Source organism: Argopecten irradians, unplaced genomic scaffold, assembly GCF_041381155.1.
Source record: "Argopecten irradians isolate NY unplaced genomic scaffold, Ai_NY scaffold_0906, whole genome shotgun sequence".
Lineage (NCBI taxonomy): Eukaryota > Metazoa > Mollusca > Bivalvia > Pectinida > Pectinidae > Argopecten > Argopecten irradians.
The window spans coordinates 4,747-24,126 of record NW_027188373.1 but is presented as its reverse complement, the minus strand read 5'-3'; the positions used below and the strand labels follow the sequence as shown (position 1 = coordinate 24,126).

The following is a 19,380-nucleotide window of genomic DNA, read 5'->3' as shown; positions in this document are numbered from 1 at the left end:
TAAGGTCATGGGCCAAGGTTACTAAGTCAAAGGTCAAGGTCAAATTTATTTGAGTTAATTGTATGCTCTTAATGTAATGTTAGCTTGGAATCAGGATTCAAGTTAAATACTTGGAAGACTTTTTCCAAAGAATTATAATAATGTACCATCATCGGTTTCCCAATTAATGTTGACATTAATTATTTATTAGCAACATATAGCTAACACGGAAGAATTCGTTGTCAAAATACTACTTTTCCACTTAAGCACGTCAGACACATAGCGGGGCCCTTTCTGACGTGTCAGTGTTCTAGTTCCCTTTACATATAGAAAACTCACAAGGTCCTTTCAAACAAAATTGATTTAAATAAATCTGGGGTCCCTGGATGTTTTTATCCTGGTTAGTAGCTAGTTTGAATTTTGACCTTATTGCATTTCCATGAGATAGTTGAGATAAACTTTTTATCCTTTTTTTTTTTTTAGGGAAAAGCAATACTAGTCTTCCTACTGATACCGGTACATCTTTGAGACAAACCAGGCTTTTATTTGGTAGATCAAGGAGACGGACAGAGACTAAGGCACGAGATAAGAAAAAGAGTTCAGCTCGATCCTGGACAGCAAGTTTTGTTTGCTTGTCAGACAAAGATGCAAGTACTGTTCCTAATGGACGCGAGAGAGTAGTTTTGCAGAGCAGTGGGCTAGGCTTCAAAAGGATTGTATTTTCGACAGATGACGATGAAAATGAGGTGAAACAGAAGCTGTCTGAATCATTCCCTAAGTTAATTGGGATTGGTGGTTTTGAACTTTTGAAGTGCTTAGCAAACAAAAGAAAATTGGAAGTGTTAGGCTGCACCTGGAACGTTCAAAATCTGAAGGCTGTGATGAGCCCACAGTCCAGGATTTTTATCAGACCAATACAAAAAAACCTAGAAACTGTGGATGTTTTGTCTGACAATGAAGGTACTCTATCATTCAACAGCAAGATAAAAGAAGAATGTCTCAAATGTGGCCAATTAATATGTGTAACAATGCTGAGGGCCCATATAGTAACCTGCTGTGATGAGGATTCTGATATGGAATTGCCAGACATTGAAATGCATTCAGTATACCAAGACATTTGGTCATCGAACAATGATTTGGATGTAGAGCTTTATAGAGTCAAATACAAAGGGACAGGGATCCGGAGCTTCCAATGGTTCGAATGTAGCAGAACTTCACACAGAGACACCAAACTTGAATGATCAGTTATCAAACAGAAATGGACGGGAAGCTTCCAATGGTTCAAATGTAGCAGAACCTCACACAGAGAGACCAAACTTGAATGATCAGTTATCAAACAGAAATGGACGGGAAGCTTCCAATGGTTCAAATGTAGCAGAACCTCACACAGAGAGACCAAACTTGAATGATCAGTTATCAAACAGAAATGGACGGGAAGCTTCTAATGGTTCGAATGTAGCAGAACCTCACGCAGAGAGACCAAACTTGAATGATCAGTTATCAAACAGAAATGAAGCTTCAAAAGATCTTTGATGAATTTCCTATACATGTATCTCCAAAATTATCAAAAGACAATAGAAGATATAGTGGAAAATGTAGTGAAAGTTTGTTCACATTGGAGTAATCCCGTAGAAATACTGAAGTTTTTGCAAGCTAATACCATTGTTGGCCGAAAGCTGGAGGTTGAAGATGTTACGGAGACAATAGCTTCTGAAGGAGGGAGAAACCAACCATATTTGTGTTGATCGTGAAAACATCTTGGAAACAGCCTTTGATGAAATTCAGCAAATCAAAAATTTCAGAATAACTTTAGAGGTTGATTTTTATGGTGAGGTAAGTAAATAGTGATCAAATGCCATCTCTTTGCAATATCTTGAAGGCTAATTCTTTAAATCATAATGATATCCTTATTAAATGTGGTCAATAGGGATATGCTAGTTTTTAACCCACCATCTGATGATGGTGGGCTATTCAAATCGCTTCTTGTCCGTGGTCCGTCTGTCTGTCCTTCCGTTAACAATTCTTGTTAGAGCAGCAGCTATTTCTCGGAAAGTGCTGAACAAATCTGTTATATCTTTCGCAAATTATTACATATGTAGGTTCCCCTTGGGCCCTAGTTGTACGTGGGCATATTGCCTTTTGTGACTGATCGGGCAACTAGATGGATGACCGTTCGCCATCTTGAATTTTGATAGTTGAAGTTTGTTACAGCTATTTCTCAGACAGTACTGCAGGGATCTGTTTCAAATTCCATATATACCGGTACATCTTTGAGACAAACCAGGCTTTTATTTGGTAGATCAAGGAGACGGACAGAGACTAAGGCACGAGATAAGAAAAAGAGTTCAGCTCGATCCTGGACAGCAAGTTTTGTTTGCTTGTCGGACAAAGATGCAAGTACTGTTCCTAATGGACGCGAGAGAGTAGTTTTGCAGAGCAGTGGGCTAGGCTTCAAAAGGATTGTATTTTCAACAGATGACGATGAAAATGAGGTGAAACAGAAGCTGTCTGAATCATTCCCTAAGTTAATTGGGATTGGTGGTTTTGAACTTTTGAAGTGCTTAGCAAACAAAAGAAAATTGGAAGTGTTAGGCTGCACCTGGAACGTTCAAAATCTGAAGGCTGTGATGAGCCCACAGTCCAGGATTTTTATCAGACCAATACAAAAAAACCTAGAAACTGTGGATGTTTTGTCTGACAATGAAGGTACTCTATCATTCAACAGCAAGATAAAAGAAGAATGTCTCAAATGTGGCCAATTAATATGTGTAACAATGCTGAGGGCCCATATAGTAACCTGTTGTGATGAGGATTCTGATATGGAATTGCCAGACATTGAAATGCATTCAGTATACCAAGACATTTGGTCATCGAACAATGATTTGGATGTAGAGCTTATAGAGTCAAATACAAAGGGACAGGGATCCGGAGCTTCCAATGGTTCGAATGTAGCAGAACTTCACACAGAGACACCAAACTTGAATGATCAGTTATCAAACAGAAATGGACGGGAAGCTTCCAATGGTTCAAATGTAGCAGAACCTCACACAGAGAGACCAAACTTGAATGATCAGTTATCAAACAGAAATGGACGGGAAGCTTCCAATGGTTCAAATGTAGCAGAACCTCACACAGAGAGACCAAACTTGAATGATCAGTTATCAAACAGAAATGGACGGGAAGCTTCTAATGGTTCGAATGTAGCAGAACCTCACGCAGAGAGACCAAACTTGAATGATCAGTTATCAAACAGAAATGAAGCTTCAAAAGATCTTGATTTTCCTATACATGTATCTCCAAAATTATCAAAAGACATAGAAGATATAGTGGAAAATGTAGTGAAAGTTTGTTCACATTGGAGTAATCCCGTAGAAATACTGAAGTTTTTGCAAGCTAATACCATTGTTGGCCGAAAGCTGGAGGTTGAAGATGTTACGGAGACAATAGCTTCTGAAGGAGAAACCAACCATATTTGTGTTGATCGTGAAAACATCTTGGAAACAGCCTTTGATGAAATTCAGCAAATCAAAAATTTCAGAATAACTTTAGAGGTTGATTTTTATGGTGAGGTAAGTAAATAGTGATCAAGTGCCATCTCTTTGCAATATCTTGAAGGCTAATTCTTTAAATCATAATGATATCCTTATTAAATGTGGTCAATAGGGATATGCTAGTTTTTAACCCACCATCTGATGATGGTGGGCTATTCAAATCGCTTCTTGTCCGTGGTCCGTCTGTCTGTCCTTCCGTTAACAATTCTTGTTAGAGCAGCAGCTATTTCTCGGAAAGTGCTGAAGGGATCTTTCGCAAATTACATATGTAGGTTCCCCTTGGGCCCTAGTTGTACGTGGGCATATTGCCTTTTGTGACTGATCGGGCAACTAGATGGATGACCGTTCGCCATCTTGAATTTTGATAGTTGAAGTTTGTTACAGCTATTTCTCAGACAGTACTGCAGGGATCTGTTTCAAATTCCATATGACATATGTGGGTTTCCATTGGGCCCTAGTTGTGCATGAGTATTTTGGGACCGATCGGTCAACCGTCTTGGATTTTTATAGTCGAAGTTTGAAAAGCAGAGAAAAGATCCATCTGACAATTGTCAGACATGCATAGATCAATCTGGGATCTCTTGTTAGTCCCCTGTCGGTGAAACAGAAGGGGACTTTAGTGTTTGTCTCCATCTTTTTAAAGGTCTGTTTGTTTTTTTTGGATGTTGGTTTCCATCAAACAATAACTTGAGAACAGATTGATGGATAATATTTTTTGAAACTTCAAACATTGGTACCTTTAATACAAGGTAATACAATCTTACCTGTTTCACTGGCAGGGGACAAAAACATCCCTATAAAATTATAACAAAATATATTGCTGAACCCAATTTTGATCCAGTAAGCTATTATGATTACCTTATCTTCCAAAATTTAATTTGAGTCCTTATTTGCATCAATTAAAATTTCATGTTATTTTCCAGAGTGTATCCGACTTGGGTGGACCAAGAAAAGAATTTTTCCGTTTGGTATTGATGGCCATCAAAGAAAAATACTTTGACCATGATCTTAGGAGTGTGCTGAGTGAGGACTACCTTACAGTCGGAAAGATTCTTGGTAAGATCTTAAAAAAGTTCCATTGTAATCTACTGGGTATCTCTACAAAGTCACTCATCTAAAATCTAGTACAAAGTAGACCTTACTAATAATGCTGAACGTATTAACTTGTTCCTTGCAGTTTCTACTTTAAAACATATAACATTGTACATATGTAATTATCAACACCAATGTGGCTCACCTAGCTCATTAAGGCCTAATTTCATAGCTTAAAGCTTAAGATGCTCCACAGCCGACAGCATAAACAATTAACACTCATCATTTGAACAATAATTGGTGTTTTATCGTGTATACATATGCTTAATTAACACAAAAAATGATATGAAATAATTTAGTTTCCTTTCGGTGCATGCACAATCTACTCCATTCCATATAGGACATGGTGCCACAATTTTTTTGGGATGCAATTAATTATTTTTTTTAAAAATATTTTTATCTTGAAGTAAAATTAGAAGCTCAAACTTTTCAATAGTGTTAATCATGTTTTTAGTTAGTAACTTTTGTTACTTGTAACTGATCTTGATAGAGGAAAAATACCATTTGTTATGGGTGGAGCATCTTTAATTGCCATATTTTGTGTACTGACTCTTAAGTACAATTCAATACATATACCCCAATAAAGATGATAGAAAGACAGAATTTTTTTCTCTTAAGTCTGACTGCTAAGGTATATCAGCATTCTAGGAGCTTCAATCAGATCGATATTAAGTGCTCCAGACAATTTTTGGAGCCTAATTGCATACGCACTTTTGAAGAAATGTGTACAACTCTGTGCGACCTAAAACTTAACACAGGTATTTAGATAAAAGTTATGTGGTTATTAGCGTAGCTCACCATTAGATGGTGGGATGGTGGGCTATTCAAATCGCCTTTCGTCTGTGGTCCTACGTCCTTCTGTCTTTTCGTTAACAATTCTCTTGTTACCGCTATTTCTCAGAAAGTACTTAAGAGATCTTTCTCAAATTTCATATGTAGGTTAGGACCCTAGTTCATAGTTGTGCATATTGCATTTTGAGACAGATCGGTCAACAAGATGGCAGACAGGTACACACGTAGCCATCTTGGATTTTGATTATTGAAGTTTGTTATTGCTTTATCTTGGAAAGTACTGAAGGGATCGTTTTCAATTTTCATATAGAGTATACATCTAGCTGTGTATGTAGTCAAAGATCTAAAAGCAGAGATCTAGAAAAGATCCCTTTTTTCCATTGTCGGACGTAAATCATTCTTTGGTAGGCACCAAGATCCATCTGGGATCTCCTGTTCCAAGTTATCTCTGATATTAGTACTTGAAATGTGTAATATATTGATTAAAAAAAAAGATATGGTAAAATTTTACATATTTCACTTTTTAGCCCACCATCATCAGATGGTGGGCTATTCAAATCGCTTTTTGTCCGTGGTCCGTCGTCCGTCCCCGTCCGTCCGTCCGTCCGTCCGTCCGTCCGTCCGTCCGTCCGTCCGTCCGTCCGTCCGTCCCGTCCGTCCGTTAACAATTCTTGTTATCGCTATTTCTCAGAAAGTACTGAAGGGATCTGTCTCGTATTTCATATGTAGGTTCCCCTGGCCCTAGTTGTGCATATTGAATTTTGGGACCAATCGGTCAACAAGATGGCCGCCAGGCAGCCATCTTGGATTTTGATACTTAAAGTTTGTTATCGCTATTTCTCAGAAAGTACTGAAGGGATCTGTCTCAAATTTCATATGTAGGTTCCCCTAGGGCCCTAGTTGTGCATATTGCATTTTGGGACCAATCGGTCAACAAGATGGCCGCCAGGCAGCCATCTTGGATTTTGATAGTTAAAGTTTGTTATCGCTATTTCTCAGAAAGTACTGAAGGGATCTGTCTCAAATTTTATATATAGGTTCCCCTAGGGTCCTAGTTGTGCATGTTGCGTTTTGGGACCGATCGGTCAACAGGATGGCCGCCAGGCAGCCATCTTGGATTTTGATAGTTAAAGATTGTTATCGCTATATCTCACAAAGTACTGAAGGGATCTTTCTCAAATTTCATTTGATGTAGGTGCCCCTAGGGCTCTAGTTGTACATAATGCGTTTTTGGATCGATCGGTCAACAAAATGGCCGCCAGGCTGCCATCTTGGATTTTGATAGTTAAGATTGTTATCGCTATTTCTCAGAAAGTATTGAATGAATCTGTCTCAAATTTCATATATAGGTTCCCCTAGGGCCCTAGTTGTGCATATTTCGATTTGGGACCGATCAATCATCAAGATGGCCGCCAAGGAGCCATCTTGGATTTTGATAGTTGAAGTTTGTTACTGCTGTTTCTCAGGAAGTACTGAAGCGATCTGTCTCAAATTTTATATATAGTATGTTTGCAAAAGTTTGAAAAGCAGAGAAAAGATCCCTCTTTCCATTGTCAGACATAGATCATTCTTTGGTGGGCGCCAAGATCCCTCTGGGATCTCTTGTTATGTATATCGTTTCACTTTGTCATCCTCTATTAATTTGCTTATATTTTTTTTAGCAAAAAACATTGTTCCTCGATCTCGTAAATATATGTGTTTGAATATTTTAGGCCTCAGCATACTACAAAATGGTCCTCTTCCGACCTTCATTCGCCATGATGTTTTAAATGAACTTTTCTCCAATGACGAATCACAGTCCAGTTGCATCCAGAATTTGAGAATTGGGTTAGATGAGGTTGGAATTTATCAGGTAAAAAGAAAATGTGAAAATTTTAGAAGTCTTCAGCTCACCCAGTTTGGACCAGAGGAAACTTTAAGGTCACCTGAAATGAATTCTCAAGTAACATGTTCTAATCATTATCGCGTTTGTCAGTATTGTTGGTAAAGGCAGGTAGGACAATAATTGCTACCTATAGAATATTTCCTGAAATATCCATGTGACATTAGGTGATATGTACAGGACTTCTGGGCCTGATGTTTGAAGCACTGAACTATACATTTTTGTTTTTGCAGATTGGTTCCCGTGTCCCATCTTTTGTCTTCCTGTTGAGGCCTTCCAATAAGAAACTAACAGTCAGAGCTCTGACTCACTATTTGAAACCTAACTTTTCAGAGACAGGTTCTAATGGTAGAGTCCAGGAGGGAGCAGTGTATGCGGCCTTCAGGAGGTACATTCGTGAAGTTGCCAGTAAGTATATAATAAAATTGTTAGATTTAGAAATCAGATCATAGACATAGTGTTGATCGAGTTGAAATTCAAAAGTGTAATCTTCATAGCTATGTAAATATTGACTATGGTTGACCCTTATAGGAGATTTAAGAAAAAATGACGACGAAGTTGCACAAAGGTACATCTGGGCAGTCAATGGTACAATTTTTTATTTTTATACACATAAACATGGTGGGAACACAGCCCCTTGTGCATGATATTTCTTCAACATTAAATCTGCATAAATATACTGTATTTTATCCCTATTAAGAGTGCTTAATATAATAAGGGTGCCCTCACATTTTTTGCTGAAAAAAATAAACTATTTGTCTTTGCTGGTGCTAATAAAATACTGTTTCAAATCAGTTAGATGCTTAACATATCTATATCATCTTGTATAAGAACTAAATGTATTGCATTGGACATTTTTTCCGAGCGTTTACGCATAGAAACAGCAAGATCGCCATGTTGAAAACAAAAAACATGTCACTTTAATGTTCCACAAGCGTGTGTGGATGAACTCTAACTGGCAACAACACGTTAACAATGTCTATACAGGTTTTATGAATACTTACTGTATATCTACGATAAAGGTTCCTAAATAACAGGAATGTTATCATTTCTAAGCATTTTATTGTCTGCTCTTGTCAGTATTTCCCATCTGCCACAAAAAGAAAGTAGCGATCGAAAGCACCATCTGCCATTTTGTGTATATGCATGGTAACAAACAGGCTAGCATGAAATTCCAAAATTCCATGAAATAGACACATTTTATCAGTGTTAAATACTTCTGGTGCTTACATTTCTTCATAATTATGTAATTTCAATACTTACTTGACTTAAAAACGTAAGTTGGTTAAAATAAGTTTAAGAAAAAAATACGAAAAAAAGCAAGATGACTATAGTCTGTTTCAGAAAAAAAAATATCTAAAAATGGTCTCAAATAACAGCTCCCCCCTCAGCCAATTACCCATGTATTTGATACAAACTGGTTATGTTATTTGCTAGCCAACTGATGTCTTTTGTTCACGAAATAGGAACAGTAATTAAATTTAAGTCGAATCAAGCTGATTTTAGAACTCATCCCAAGATCTTTCCAATGTAAGTCTACACACAAAGTTTCATGAAGCTGAGTGCATACATATTTTACTCAATTTATCGTGTTCAGAAGGGCAATAACTCCGTTAATAACTGTCAAAACAAGCTGATTTTCGAGCTCGTCCGAGATCTTTCCAATGTTAGTCTACATACCCAGATTCATTAAGCTCGGTTCATATTTACCCTAGTTATCGTGCTAACAAGGTTCAATAATTATTATTGCAAAGGTCAATAAATCAGTAAGTTACAGTCAAATCAGGCCAGTTTTTTAACTCGTCCAATTTTAGTCTAAATACATAGTTTCATGAAGCTGAGTGCATATTTACTCAAGTTATAATGTTCACAATGTCCAATAATAATTATTTGTGCAAAGGACAATAACTCTATGTTACAGTCGAATCAAGTTGATTTTCGAACTCGTCTGAGATTTTTCAATGTTAGTCTACATACAAAGCTTCATTAATATAAGCTTCGTGCATATTTACTCAAGTCATTGTGTTCACAAGGTCCAATAGTAATTATTAGTGCAAAGGGCAATAACTCCGTAAATTACTGGTGAATTAACCTAATTTTCAAACTTGTCCCAGATCTTTTCAATGGTAGTCTACATACAAAGTTTCATTAAGCTCGGTTTATATTTACTCAAATGATTGCGTTCACAAGGAAACGTTGATGGACGTCGCTCAGGTGACCTAATAAAAATGTAAATGTCAGTAACCTGTGAAACAATAATAATCCATTTTAAAATCTGAATTTACAAGTGTAGAAGTTTATACTTTAATTGTTAAACTTGGAATTATTGATTGTGTAGAGGGCATGTACGTAACTATTATTGATTTTTTCCGTCGCCATACTGTGTTTGTACCTTTGAGATTCCGGATGTAAAACTTTCTATGAGGTCACGCCATCTTTTCTGAAATCTCCTATAGGGGCTGATGGGTGGGAGCAAAAAGGTCAATGAATTGGTCAAAATTTCAATCTAAGAGCATAATATTTCCTATTTTCAATAAGAGAGTTCAAGGATTTTAATGTTTTAAACACCGTAGATCCTGTATCAAAGTGCTGAATATCAAAAGGGACAATTAAAGGCAAATGCAGAAAAATATGTAGTGTTACATCATGTGGTCATTGATCATTGTTGGATACAAAAGTATATAGATACTGTAAACCATGTACATGTAATAATCATTTTATTTCACACCAAAAACTATTGAAAAGTGTTTTGATAATTTATAGGTGGAAGAAGAGGCACATTGACATTATCAAACATCTTGGAGTTTGTCACAGCATCCAGTGAAGAGCCAGCTGTTGGCTTTACTTTAAGCCCATCAATTGAATTTGTTGTTATAAGCACCAGTTTTATCCCAACTGCAAATACATGCAGTTGCTGTATGTACCTTCCACGACCAACATCAACATTGAAATTACCAGCAGATGACCAGCTTTTCGGTTTATATGACTTGGCTTTCCAAAACAAATATTTTGGAATACTGTAAAGTGTGTTTTCCTTTATATGTGACATGTGACTCACTTCGATCTGTTAAAGGAAGTTGTTGTGTAGAGACTACAACACATTTTGAATTTCTATACACAGTTCATGTTATCTATGTTCACTGAAATTTTGAAGTTTTTAGGTCATCTGACCCGAAGGGTCACGATGAACTATAGTCGTCATGTTTCGTCCGTCTTCGTGCGCCGTGATTTAACATTCACATTTTGAACTTCTCAAGTTCTACCAGTGCAATTTGGCTGAAACTTGCATGAAATGATCCTGACATGGTCCCAACAAAGTGTTGGTATTTTTCGAGTCAATCCGAAATCCAAGATCGTCGCCACAGCTGCCATCTTGAAAACACATTTTGAACTTCTTCTCAAGTTCTACCGGTGCGATTTGGCTGAAATTTGCATGAAATAGTCCTGACAAAGTGTTGTTATTTTTCGGGTCAATCCGAAATCCAAGATGCCCAACACAGTCGCCATCTTGAAAACAGATTTTGAACTTCTTCTAAAGTTCTTCTGGTGTTATGTGACTGAAATGATCCTGATATGATATTGACGAAGTGTTGTTACATCTCTGGTTGTGCCAAATCGAAGATGGCTACCGTGACACCATATCCTATTAATTTCATATATGAATATTGTCTAGTTAGTCCGATGACCGTTAAGGCCCTTGGGCCTTTTGATATAGTAATTATAGGGCCCTGCAAGATTTGGGTACACTATTGTAATTATACATGTAATCTTTTTGACAAGTCACTTGGCATCTCCTTATGTAAATACAATTGATACAATACAATACAATGTTATTTTATTTAAGTGTCACACATCTTAAAAATAATTACAGTACCATATAAAAATATCCATCGCACACAATTATTCAAAGCCGTATTTGGCTTATGAGACACTAAAATTAATAAAATTTATATACATGTACGATTGGTGGTATCATAATTTGCATACAGATAGTACCGTCCGCCTATGATTCATCGCATATATTACTGCAAAATGAAATTTCTAACTTGTACTATGGTTCATCTGTATGTACTAGAACAATAATTAGCAATACTAAACCATGCAGCTTGTGTATTAAATCTGAACAGATATCATTAGGAAATTAAACCACAAGGAAATGAATTTCTCCCATACTTGACAGGGTTATCCCACGGTTGCTAGGGAAAAGACAGCTCACATGCACTAGATAGTGACGTCATCAATACATATGGCAACAATTATCACTCACAGCGAAGTTCATATCAACTGAAGTTTCACCATTTTTAGGTCATCTGACCGAAGGTCAGGATGACCTATTGTCATCGTGTTTCGTCCGTCGTGCACCGTCCGCCGTGCATAAAACTATTTATACAAAAGCCTACTCCTCCTAAACCCTTGAGTGAATTACATCCATATTTGGTGTGAAACATCCTTGGGGAAGGACAATCATATTTTATATAAATGAGATAGGTCCGACCCCTAGGGGCAGAGGGGCGGGGCCCCAAAAGGGGAAATTTTCTTAATTTAAGCTTTTAAATCCTACTCCTCCTTTATCCTTGAATGGATTTCATCCATATTTGGTGTGAAACATCATTGGGGAAGGACAATAATATTTTATATAAATGAGCCTGGTCCGACCCCTAGGGGCTGAGGCCCCAAATGGGGAAATTTTCTTAATTTTAGCTGTAAAATCCTACTCCTCCTTCATTCTTGGATGAATTTCATCCATATTTGGTATGAAACATCATTAGGGACGGACAATCATATATATATAAATGAGTCTGGTCCGACCCCTAGGGGCTGAGGGGCGGGGCCCCAAAAGGGGAAATTTTCTTAATTTAAGCTTTTAAATCCTACTCCTCCTTTATCCTTGAATGGATTTCATCCATATTTGGTGTGAAACATCATTTGGGGAAGGACAATAATATTTTATATAAATGAGCCTGGTCCGACCCCCAGGGGCAGAGGGGTGGGGCCCAAAAAGCGGAAATTTTCTTAATTTAAGCTTTTAAATCCTTCTCCTCCTTTATCCTTGAATGGATTTCATCCATATTTGGTTTGAGACATCATTGGGGAAGGACAATAATATTTTATATAAATGAGCCTGGTCCGACCCCTAGGGGCAGAGGGGCGGGGCCCCAAAAGGGGAAATTTTTCTTAATTTAAGATTTTAAATCCTACTCCTCCTTTATCCTTGAATGGATTTCATCCATATTTGGTGTGAAACAACATTGGGGAAGGACAATCATATTTTATATAAATGATTCAACTAAGGAGTTCCTTGTATTGTTTATATTAACCGTTAACCAATACTTTATACTGTGACTGTTGTTTTGTGCCATGAGTCAGATGACCGTTAAGGCCCATGGGCCTCTTGTTCGTTAAAGTATGAGAGAAAAAGAATCAAACATGGGTTTGTCAGGTGGACAGGGATATCTCAACCTGAGTGAAAGATTTTGACCATCAACTCTCGGCAAGCCTCTGGTTGATTAGCCAAAATCTTTCGCTCGGGTTGAGATATCCCTGTCCACATGATAACAGGCCCATGTAAGATTCTATAAATCCCTTTCTATAGTTAACCTGTTATAAACTTAAAATATGTCTATCTATAAACTTAAAATATGTCTATCTATAATCTAACCACCTACGCTTCATCGTATTGTATAATGATTTAGCTAAATTATACTGGAGCTCATCTGTCTGTAGAATATAATAGTATTTATCTCTGGCACTAAGAGAAGAGAACTCATCCGATATTGAACTCGCTTGTGTAAATAAATTTGAACAAATGTCACTAGTATAAGAAGCACATTCACAAAGAAAATGAATTTTCTAAACAGAACAGGGCAGAGTCTCTGTTCCTTTAGTAGGTTAGAATAACTGTAAAATAAATAATTACTTGTATGAACAATTAAACATTTTGTTATGAAGTGGAAAGAAGATTTGAAATCAAACAAGCTCATATACCAGTACCTTAATTACATTCAAGGTCATGACCTTCAAATGTGAAGGTTAACAGAGGGTCAGGACTTGGGGAACTCTGATTCCTTTCAATTACATGTAATTGGTTTATAGACAAAATTGGTAGTACTCGGTTTTAGTTTCAACTTACAAGTAAAAGGGCAAGTGAACTCTTGCACCAAGGCACATCATCTGTCATAGACCTTTAAGGCCCAGTATTATGTTAGCACCATATAAATTAGTAATTTATGATTGTGCAAGATTAAGACATTAACAAAAAGTAATTTGTTGACAACATCAGTATTAATAGTTGGATACAAAGGTGAACATTTCCTGGTTTTACATATGCACACATTGTAACTAAGAGGATAAGTAAATGTTCTACAATACAGGTAGTAAAATTTCTAACTATCAACCCCCCACTTTTTTTAATATCATTGATTATCAATCAAATTGTTTCCTATTACCAGTATTATAATTAATATAATTATGAACATGAGCACAAAACCATGTGGATATCACTAATTTTAGTTATTGCAAATGTAATTGCCATAGGTCAATAAATGTTGATGAGTTATTTCTTGTTTGGTTTTCATTTACTGTAGAACCAGTGATAATCGTGAATGTATTATATTGTGACCAAACACACTAGAGCTACTTGCAATTTTACTGTATGAATTTGAAATTGAATGAAAAATAACAAATGACAACCAACATAATAGGGATAATGTGTCAGCTCACTTAGATTAAATAGGGGAAATAGACAGTCAGACAATTGTTTTAAATTTCTACTTCTCATTATAAGTACCAAATGGATATTCACTAAATAATAGTTAGAAATGTCCTAAGGAGATGTACAAACAGATTTTTCATTAATGATGACTCTGACCCCTGGAGCCAAAGTGGCTGTGTCAATAAGGGAAATACTGAAGAAAATTTTACATTTGTACATACATTTAGAAGACTTGAGACTTTGTCTCAGGTGATCTAAAAAAGCCCATGGCCATATAGGTTTTTATTGGATTGGGAAACATTAAAAAAAAAAAAAAAAAAACATTTTTATTTAAACGATATTTGTATACCACTTAGTTTATATTCATGAAGACCTGGGCCGTGCACCATAAAACTTTCTCAGACAGATCTTTTACTGATCAAGTCTATGTAAAATCATATACTAGAGTAAAAAATCTGTCTGAGAATAGTTTTATGGTGCCGGGCCAAGGTATTGGGTCTGTGACAAGCTGGGATGAAGGGCTACCAAGTTTGTTAAAATTAATGTGACCTTAACTTTCATTCAAGGTCACAGGGGTCAAATACACTTATATCTTTAAACGACTTGTGAATAACTGAGAGGCCTAGATACCTGATATTAACCCTGGGATGAAGGGCTACCATATATGTGTGTTCAAATGAATGACCTTGAACCATGACATGGATCAAATAGGCTAAAATCTTTAAACAACTTCTTACAAATAAATCAGAGGACTAGAGATCTGATATTGGGTCTGTGACGAGCTGGGATGAAGGGCTACCAAGTTTGTTAAAATGAAAGACCTTGACTGTCATTCAAGGTCACAGGGCTAAAATCTTTAAACGACTTCTTGTGAATAACTAATTATAAGAGACCTGATATTGGGTCTGTGACATGCTGGGGCAAAGGGCTACCATGTTTATTAAAATGAATGACCTTGACCTTTATTCAGTGTCTATTAATTTATCAAAAAATAGTTCTTTGTATTGCCTTAATTGTTTGCCACTACTTTATTCTTTGGGGTTTGCATTGTGACAATAGTCAGATGACTATTACAGTAAGACTCATTAGCCTCTTGTTGGTTATAAAGTTAATCCCACACACCAAACCGTAATTTATTTCTATAGGTATTAATTAACTGTCATTGTTTAAACGTATTACTCTCAAAGATGTTACATAATCATTGATTCCAAAATTCACATCAAAACAAGGAGAACTAACTTCAAGTGCTAACATCTGCATACACTGTTCATCAAGTTCAGCTGGAGAACCAAATATAGGCCTTTCATTATGCTCTCCTCTTAGGGCTTCTGAATTGAAACTTTCTTCGCCAATGTTATTTAAAGCTTCTTCGTCTAGATCCGCACCAGTTGTATTTTGAAACTGACCGGCAATCCAGAGAGCTTGAGGGGATGATTTCACTGTTCTGATTCTGTGAGCATCCCATGCCTGAGACCATACATGAAGTCTTCTGTTAATTTCGTTCATGTATATATAGTGAAGAGCTTGCAAATGAGTGATGTCCAAGCAGTCCAAGATTCCCTGGTCTTCCATATAATAGAACAAATTGTAAAAAAAGCTTAAAACTCCTTCATAAACATCTCGCCAGAGACGTTCAATCCGTTGATTGTGCGTACTCTTCCCCGTTATAAACCCAGTTAATCCTCTCTTAGATAGCATGAAGTTTGCTACATCAATATTTTCCAGACCTTTATCAGAACGAACTTTATTTGGTGTGCCATATTCAGAAACACCCGACGAAAAACATTGAAATACTGTTTCAGATCTGTTGTTGTCACAACACTTCAAAAACATGATCTTTCTGCTAAAACCATCGATGCCACCTGCTATTACAAACCGCCACCTAACAAGTTTATGATTTGTGTCTATGTGCCACAAATGATTAGGTGCCAAGACATTATACACACGTCTGTGGAGCCGTCCCTTGCATCTCTGAGATACTCCTTTAGAGTCTATACGGTGTATAGAATCCCGGATACGCCATCTTTGAACTTTGATATGTAGTTGCTTGGATAAAATTTGCTTTATCATATTTTCACCACAAAGTGGGAAATCTCCACATATTTTTTTTATGTTTAGATCAAGCATATCATTGGAAATGTCACAAAATGACATTTTACTTAAATTGTAGGCACGCATTCTACGATAAACTGTGCTTTCAGAAACCTGCAGTATCTTGCATATATCAGATATTTGAAATCCATTGTCTAATAAATACTCTAGTGTACATTTTGGGAGGTCAAATACAGGTGCCCTGCCATCCAATGACACTTTGGCAGGAGGAGTGTGACCATACTTTACACATTCAGTTCTAAGTTTCATCATGTCAGAAGAGTTGACTATACCCAATGTTCCAAGTTCAACAGCAGATAGTTTTCCAACAATATCTGGCGTTATTTTCTCTCTTTCAAAATTGTTGTATGCATGGTCGAAGTCAAGCTTCTTGAGAATAACTGACATCTGATTGTCCTCCATTTTTCGCTAAAAAGCAAAAACATAAAAACAGATTAAATCTTTATCTATATATACAATCAAAAGAAGTTATGAGGCTTTTCTGTAATTCATGAATATATACAAAAAAAATTACATTGCTTATTCAATATTGATAAAAGCACATTTTACATTGCCTGCTAATGAACATGTTTTTCTTTCTTTCTTTTTTTTTTTTTTTGTTTGTTTTAAATCGAAGGTTCCAAGTCTGCTAAGACTACATTTTGGATGCCATTGGCCCATTGGTGACAATGTGACATATCACTTCATTCAGAAAATGCTCACTAATTTGTTGAACAACAACAGGCCCATGGGCCTTAATAGTCATCAGACATTAAAAGCTTTATGAATGGGTATATACGATGCCTTTTACAGGTTGGGCACAAACCTGCATATGGGTAACAGTTACCTGTCTGAGTAATCATAAATTACCCAAATGAGGAATTATGTGAAAGAAAAATCCATGAAGTTTTAAATTTTTTTATCAAAAAAGGGCGTAATAATTTTGATATGGCACCATTACAAACATAACTTAGTACATTTTTAAATGGGACAAACTTCATTGATTTAATTTTGGTAAAAGTCACAAACTAAAACAGGTTACTATGGTGCTAACAAAAGAACACAGGTAAAACTCATTCAACCATGACATTTACATTGAACTTCCCTGATGGGCTGTGCACTGTAGTCAATGGAGAACACAGGTTTCTGAAAATTAGTTATAGATTATATAATCATGGACCAACAAGAAGAGTGCCCCAAGATCATTTTTAGACATTTTAGAGGTCTAGATAAAAAAAAAACGATAAAAAGTCTCTCTTCTACATATACAGTGTGTATGTGTTTGAATACTAATGGTGAAATCTATATATAGATATAAAAATTTCCCCTTTATCGATGCGTCTCTAGTGCGTAGTTGACGCCAAAGATAAACTAGTGATTACTATACGATGCCTCCCAAGAAGACAGATTTTTAATCCGGCCAATGAGATTGCAGTGGAGGCCTCGCTCACGCATATTACATGTATATATCCTACAGACAGTATGAATCTTAATTAAATAATTGTCAAAAATCTACAAATGCAGAGTAATGTTTGTCATAATGGGGCTTAAATCGTCTTTGTGACGGCACTTTGTATAGATGTGTAGGATGATTTTGAAAGGAAAATTATCGCTCTTTCCAACGGTAGTAACCGTTTTTATGAAGATGTGCTAGAAATGTGTTTTTATCGCCGCTTAAGGTAGGCAGGTTAGAAACTTTGAGTCTGTGAGCTTTGGCCACCCTTCTCGTATATCGTACCATGTACTGTAAAGTATGATTTTTATCGTTTTTTTTTTTTATCTAAGCTTAGACCTCTAAAACGTCTAAAGATGGTCTTGGTGCACTCTGGTGGGTCCATGGTTATATAATCTGTAACTAATACTCAGATCCCTGTGTTAGGACACTCTGGTGGGTCCATGATTATATAATCTATAACTAATTCTCAGATCCCTGTGATGGAGAAAACCTAAATTGTCATCTTACAAGTTACAACAAAATGAGACAACAGAATTTGACATTTCATGCATAGAAACATAGAGTCTTACTCTTTGTTTAGTTGTAAGGCATTCTAAAAATTATGACGCCGTTTTTAATATTTTTTTTTAAAAACAACATAAGGCCTACTAACCAGTATGTGTTTTATTTTCACAGAATTCCTCAATTGGGTAACTTATTGATTACTACAAACAGGTAACTACTCAAATAGGTAACTGTTACCCATATCATATGCAGGGTTGTACCCAATCTGTTTTTAGGTCATGCCATGGTCACTTATATATGGTATTTGGTTAAATCAGTCCCGACTCAAATCGGCCCTATACATACCGGTAAGTTACAATTCAACGTAGATCTAGACTAATTCATCAACTGCTTAAAAATATACAAACTAACGTTAACGTCATTGTACCCAAATTGTTACTGTACTGGGACCCAACCAGTAATCGTGATTGTGTGCATATCCAACTGTGCGTATAGATTTTCGAATGTCTGGAGCTGCTGATAAATACTTCATGATAGAAAATTTACAAACCTGCAGCATCTGCATCAAAAGATCAAGCTTCTACACCTCGTGTCATGGCGGTAGTGTCATGGTGGCAGACACATGACAGAAAATAACCCCGGTAAAAAGTTCCGAATCGGAGTCGCAAGACGCTTACATCACTCATACATACAATGAAACAGTACAATCATAAGAAAAAGTATAACCATACAATGGGAAAGTATAACCATATAATGGAAAAGTATAATCATATAAAGTATATATGCAATAAAATAATGATGTCTGTAAATAATGTAAAGTAGAATCATACAATGGTAAAGTCAAATGAAATAAAGATGAAATCAAATAATATAACGATAAATGAAAATAATACAATGATAACACCAAATAAAACAATGATAGATGCAAATCAAATATATATGTCACCAAATCAAATAATGGTGAAATCGATTGATATAATGGTAACAGAAAATAATACCATGACAAATGAAAATGAAACAATGGTTGAAGTAAATGATACATTGGTCAAATCAAATCAAATATAGATAAAATGATACCAAATATTGATAAGATCAAATCATATAATGATACAACCAAATCATATAATGATACAACCATATCATATAATGAAAATACCAATTCATATAAGTATATTTGAACCATACGAGACAGCTATGGCGTTCCATATATAATAGTGTATGATTGGTGTGTGTGTAATTTTTATTTGAAAATGCTTCTAGTTTTAAATATTATTTTCATGATATGAAAAATATAGTTATAAATATGTGGCACATGTATGTA

The 19,380-nt window shown here is 36.1% G+C and overlaps 2 protein-coding genes across 2 annotated transcripts; one reads left to right on the top strand and one right to left on the bottom strand.

Annotated features, from left to right (window-relative positions):
- Window positions 1-462: 462 nt before the first annotated feature.
- On the top strand, window positions 463-10,408 carry LOC138313765 (putative leucine-rich repeat-containing protein DDB_G0290503; the record flags this gene model as incomplete). The annotated part of the gene is made up of 6 exons (XM_069254066.1): window positions 463-1,121; window positions 2,202-3,548; window positions 4,454-4,586; window positions 7,127-7,266; window positions 7,530-7,704; window positions 10,060-10,408. Coding segments are annotated over 6 exons (2,714 nt in total), but the record flags the coding sequence as incomplete, so codon positions are not given.
- Window positions 9,997-18,726, bottom strand: LOC138313766 (uncharacterized). Its single transcript, XM_069254067.1, has 2 exons — window positions 18,610-18,726; window positions 9,997-16,528 (listed from the first exon to the last, which is right to left on the bottom strand). Exons 1-2 carry the CDS (start codon window positions 18,622-18,624, stop codon window positions 15,161-15,163), a joined length of 1,383 nt encoding a protein of 460 aa, XP_069110168.1. The 5' UTR covers window positions 18,625-18,726; the 3' UTR covers window positions 9,997-15,160.
- Between the last annotated feature and the right edge of the window lie 654 nt (window positions 18,727-19,380).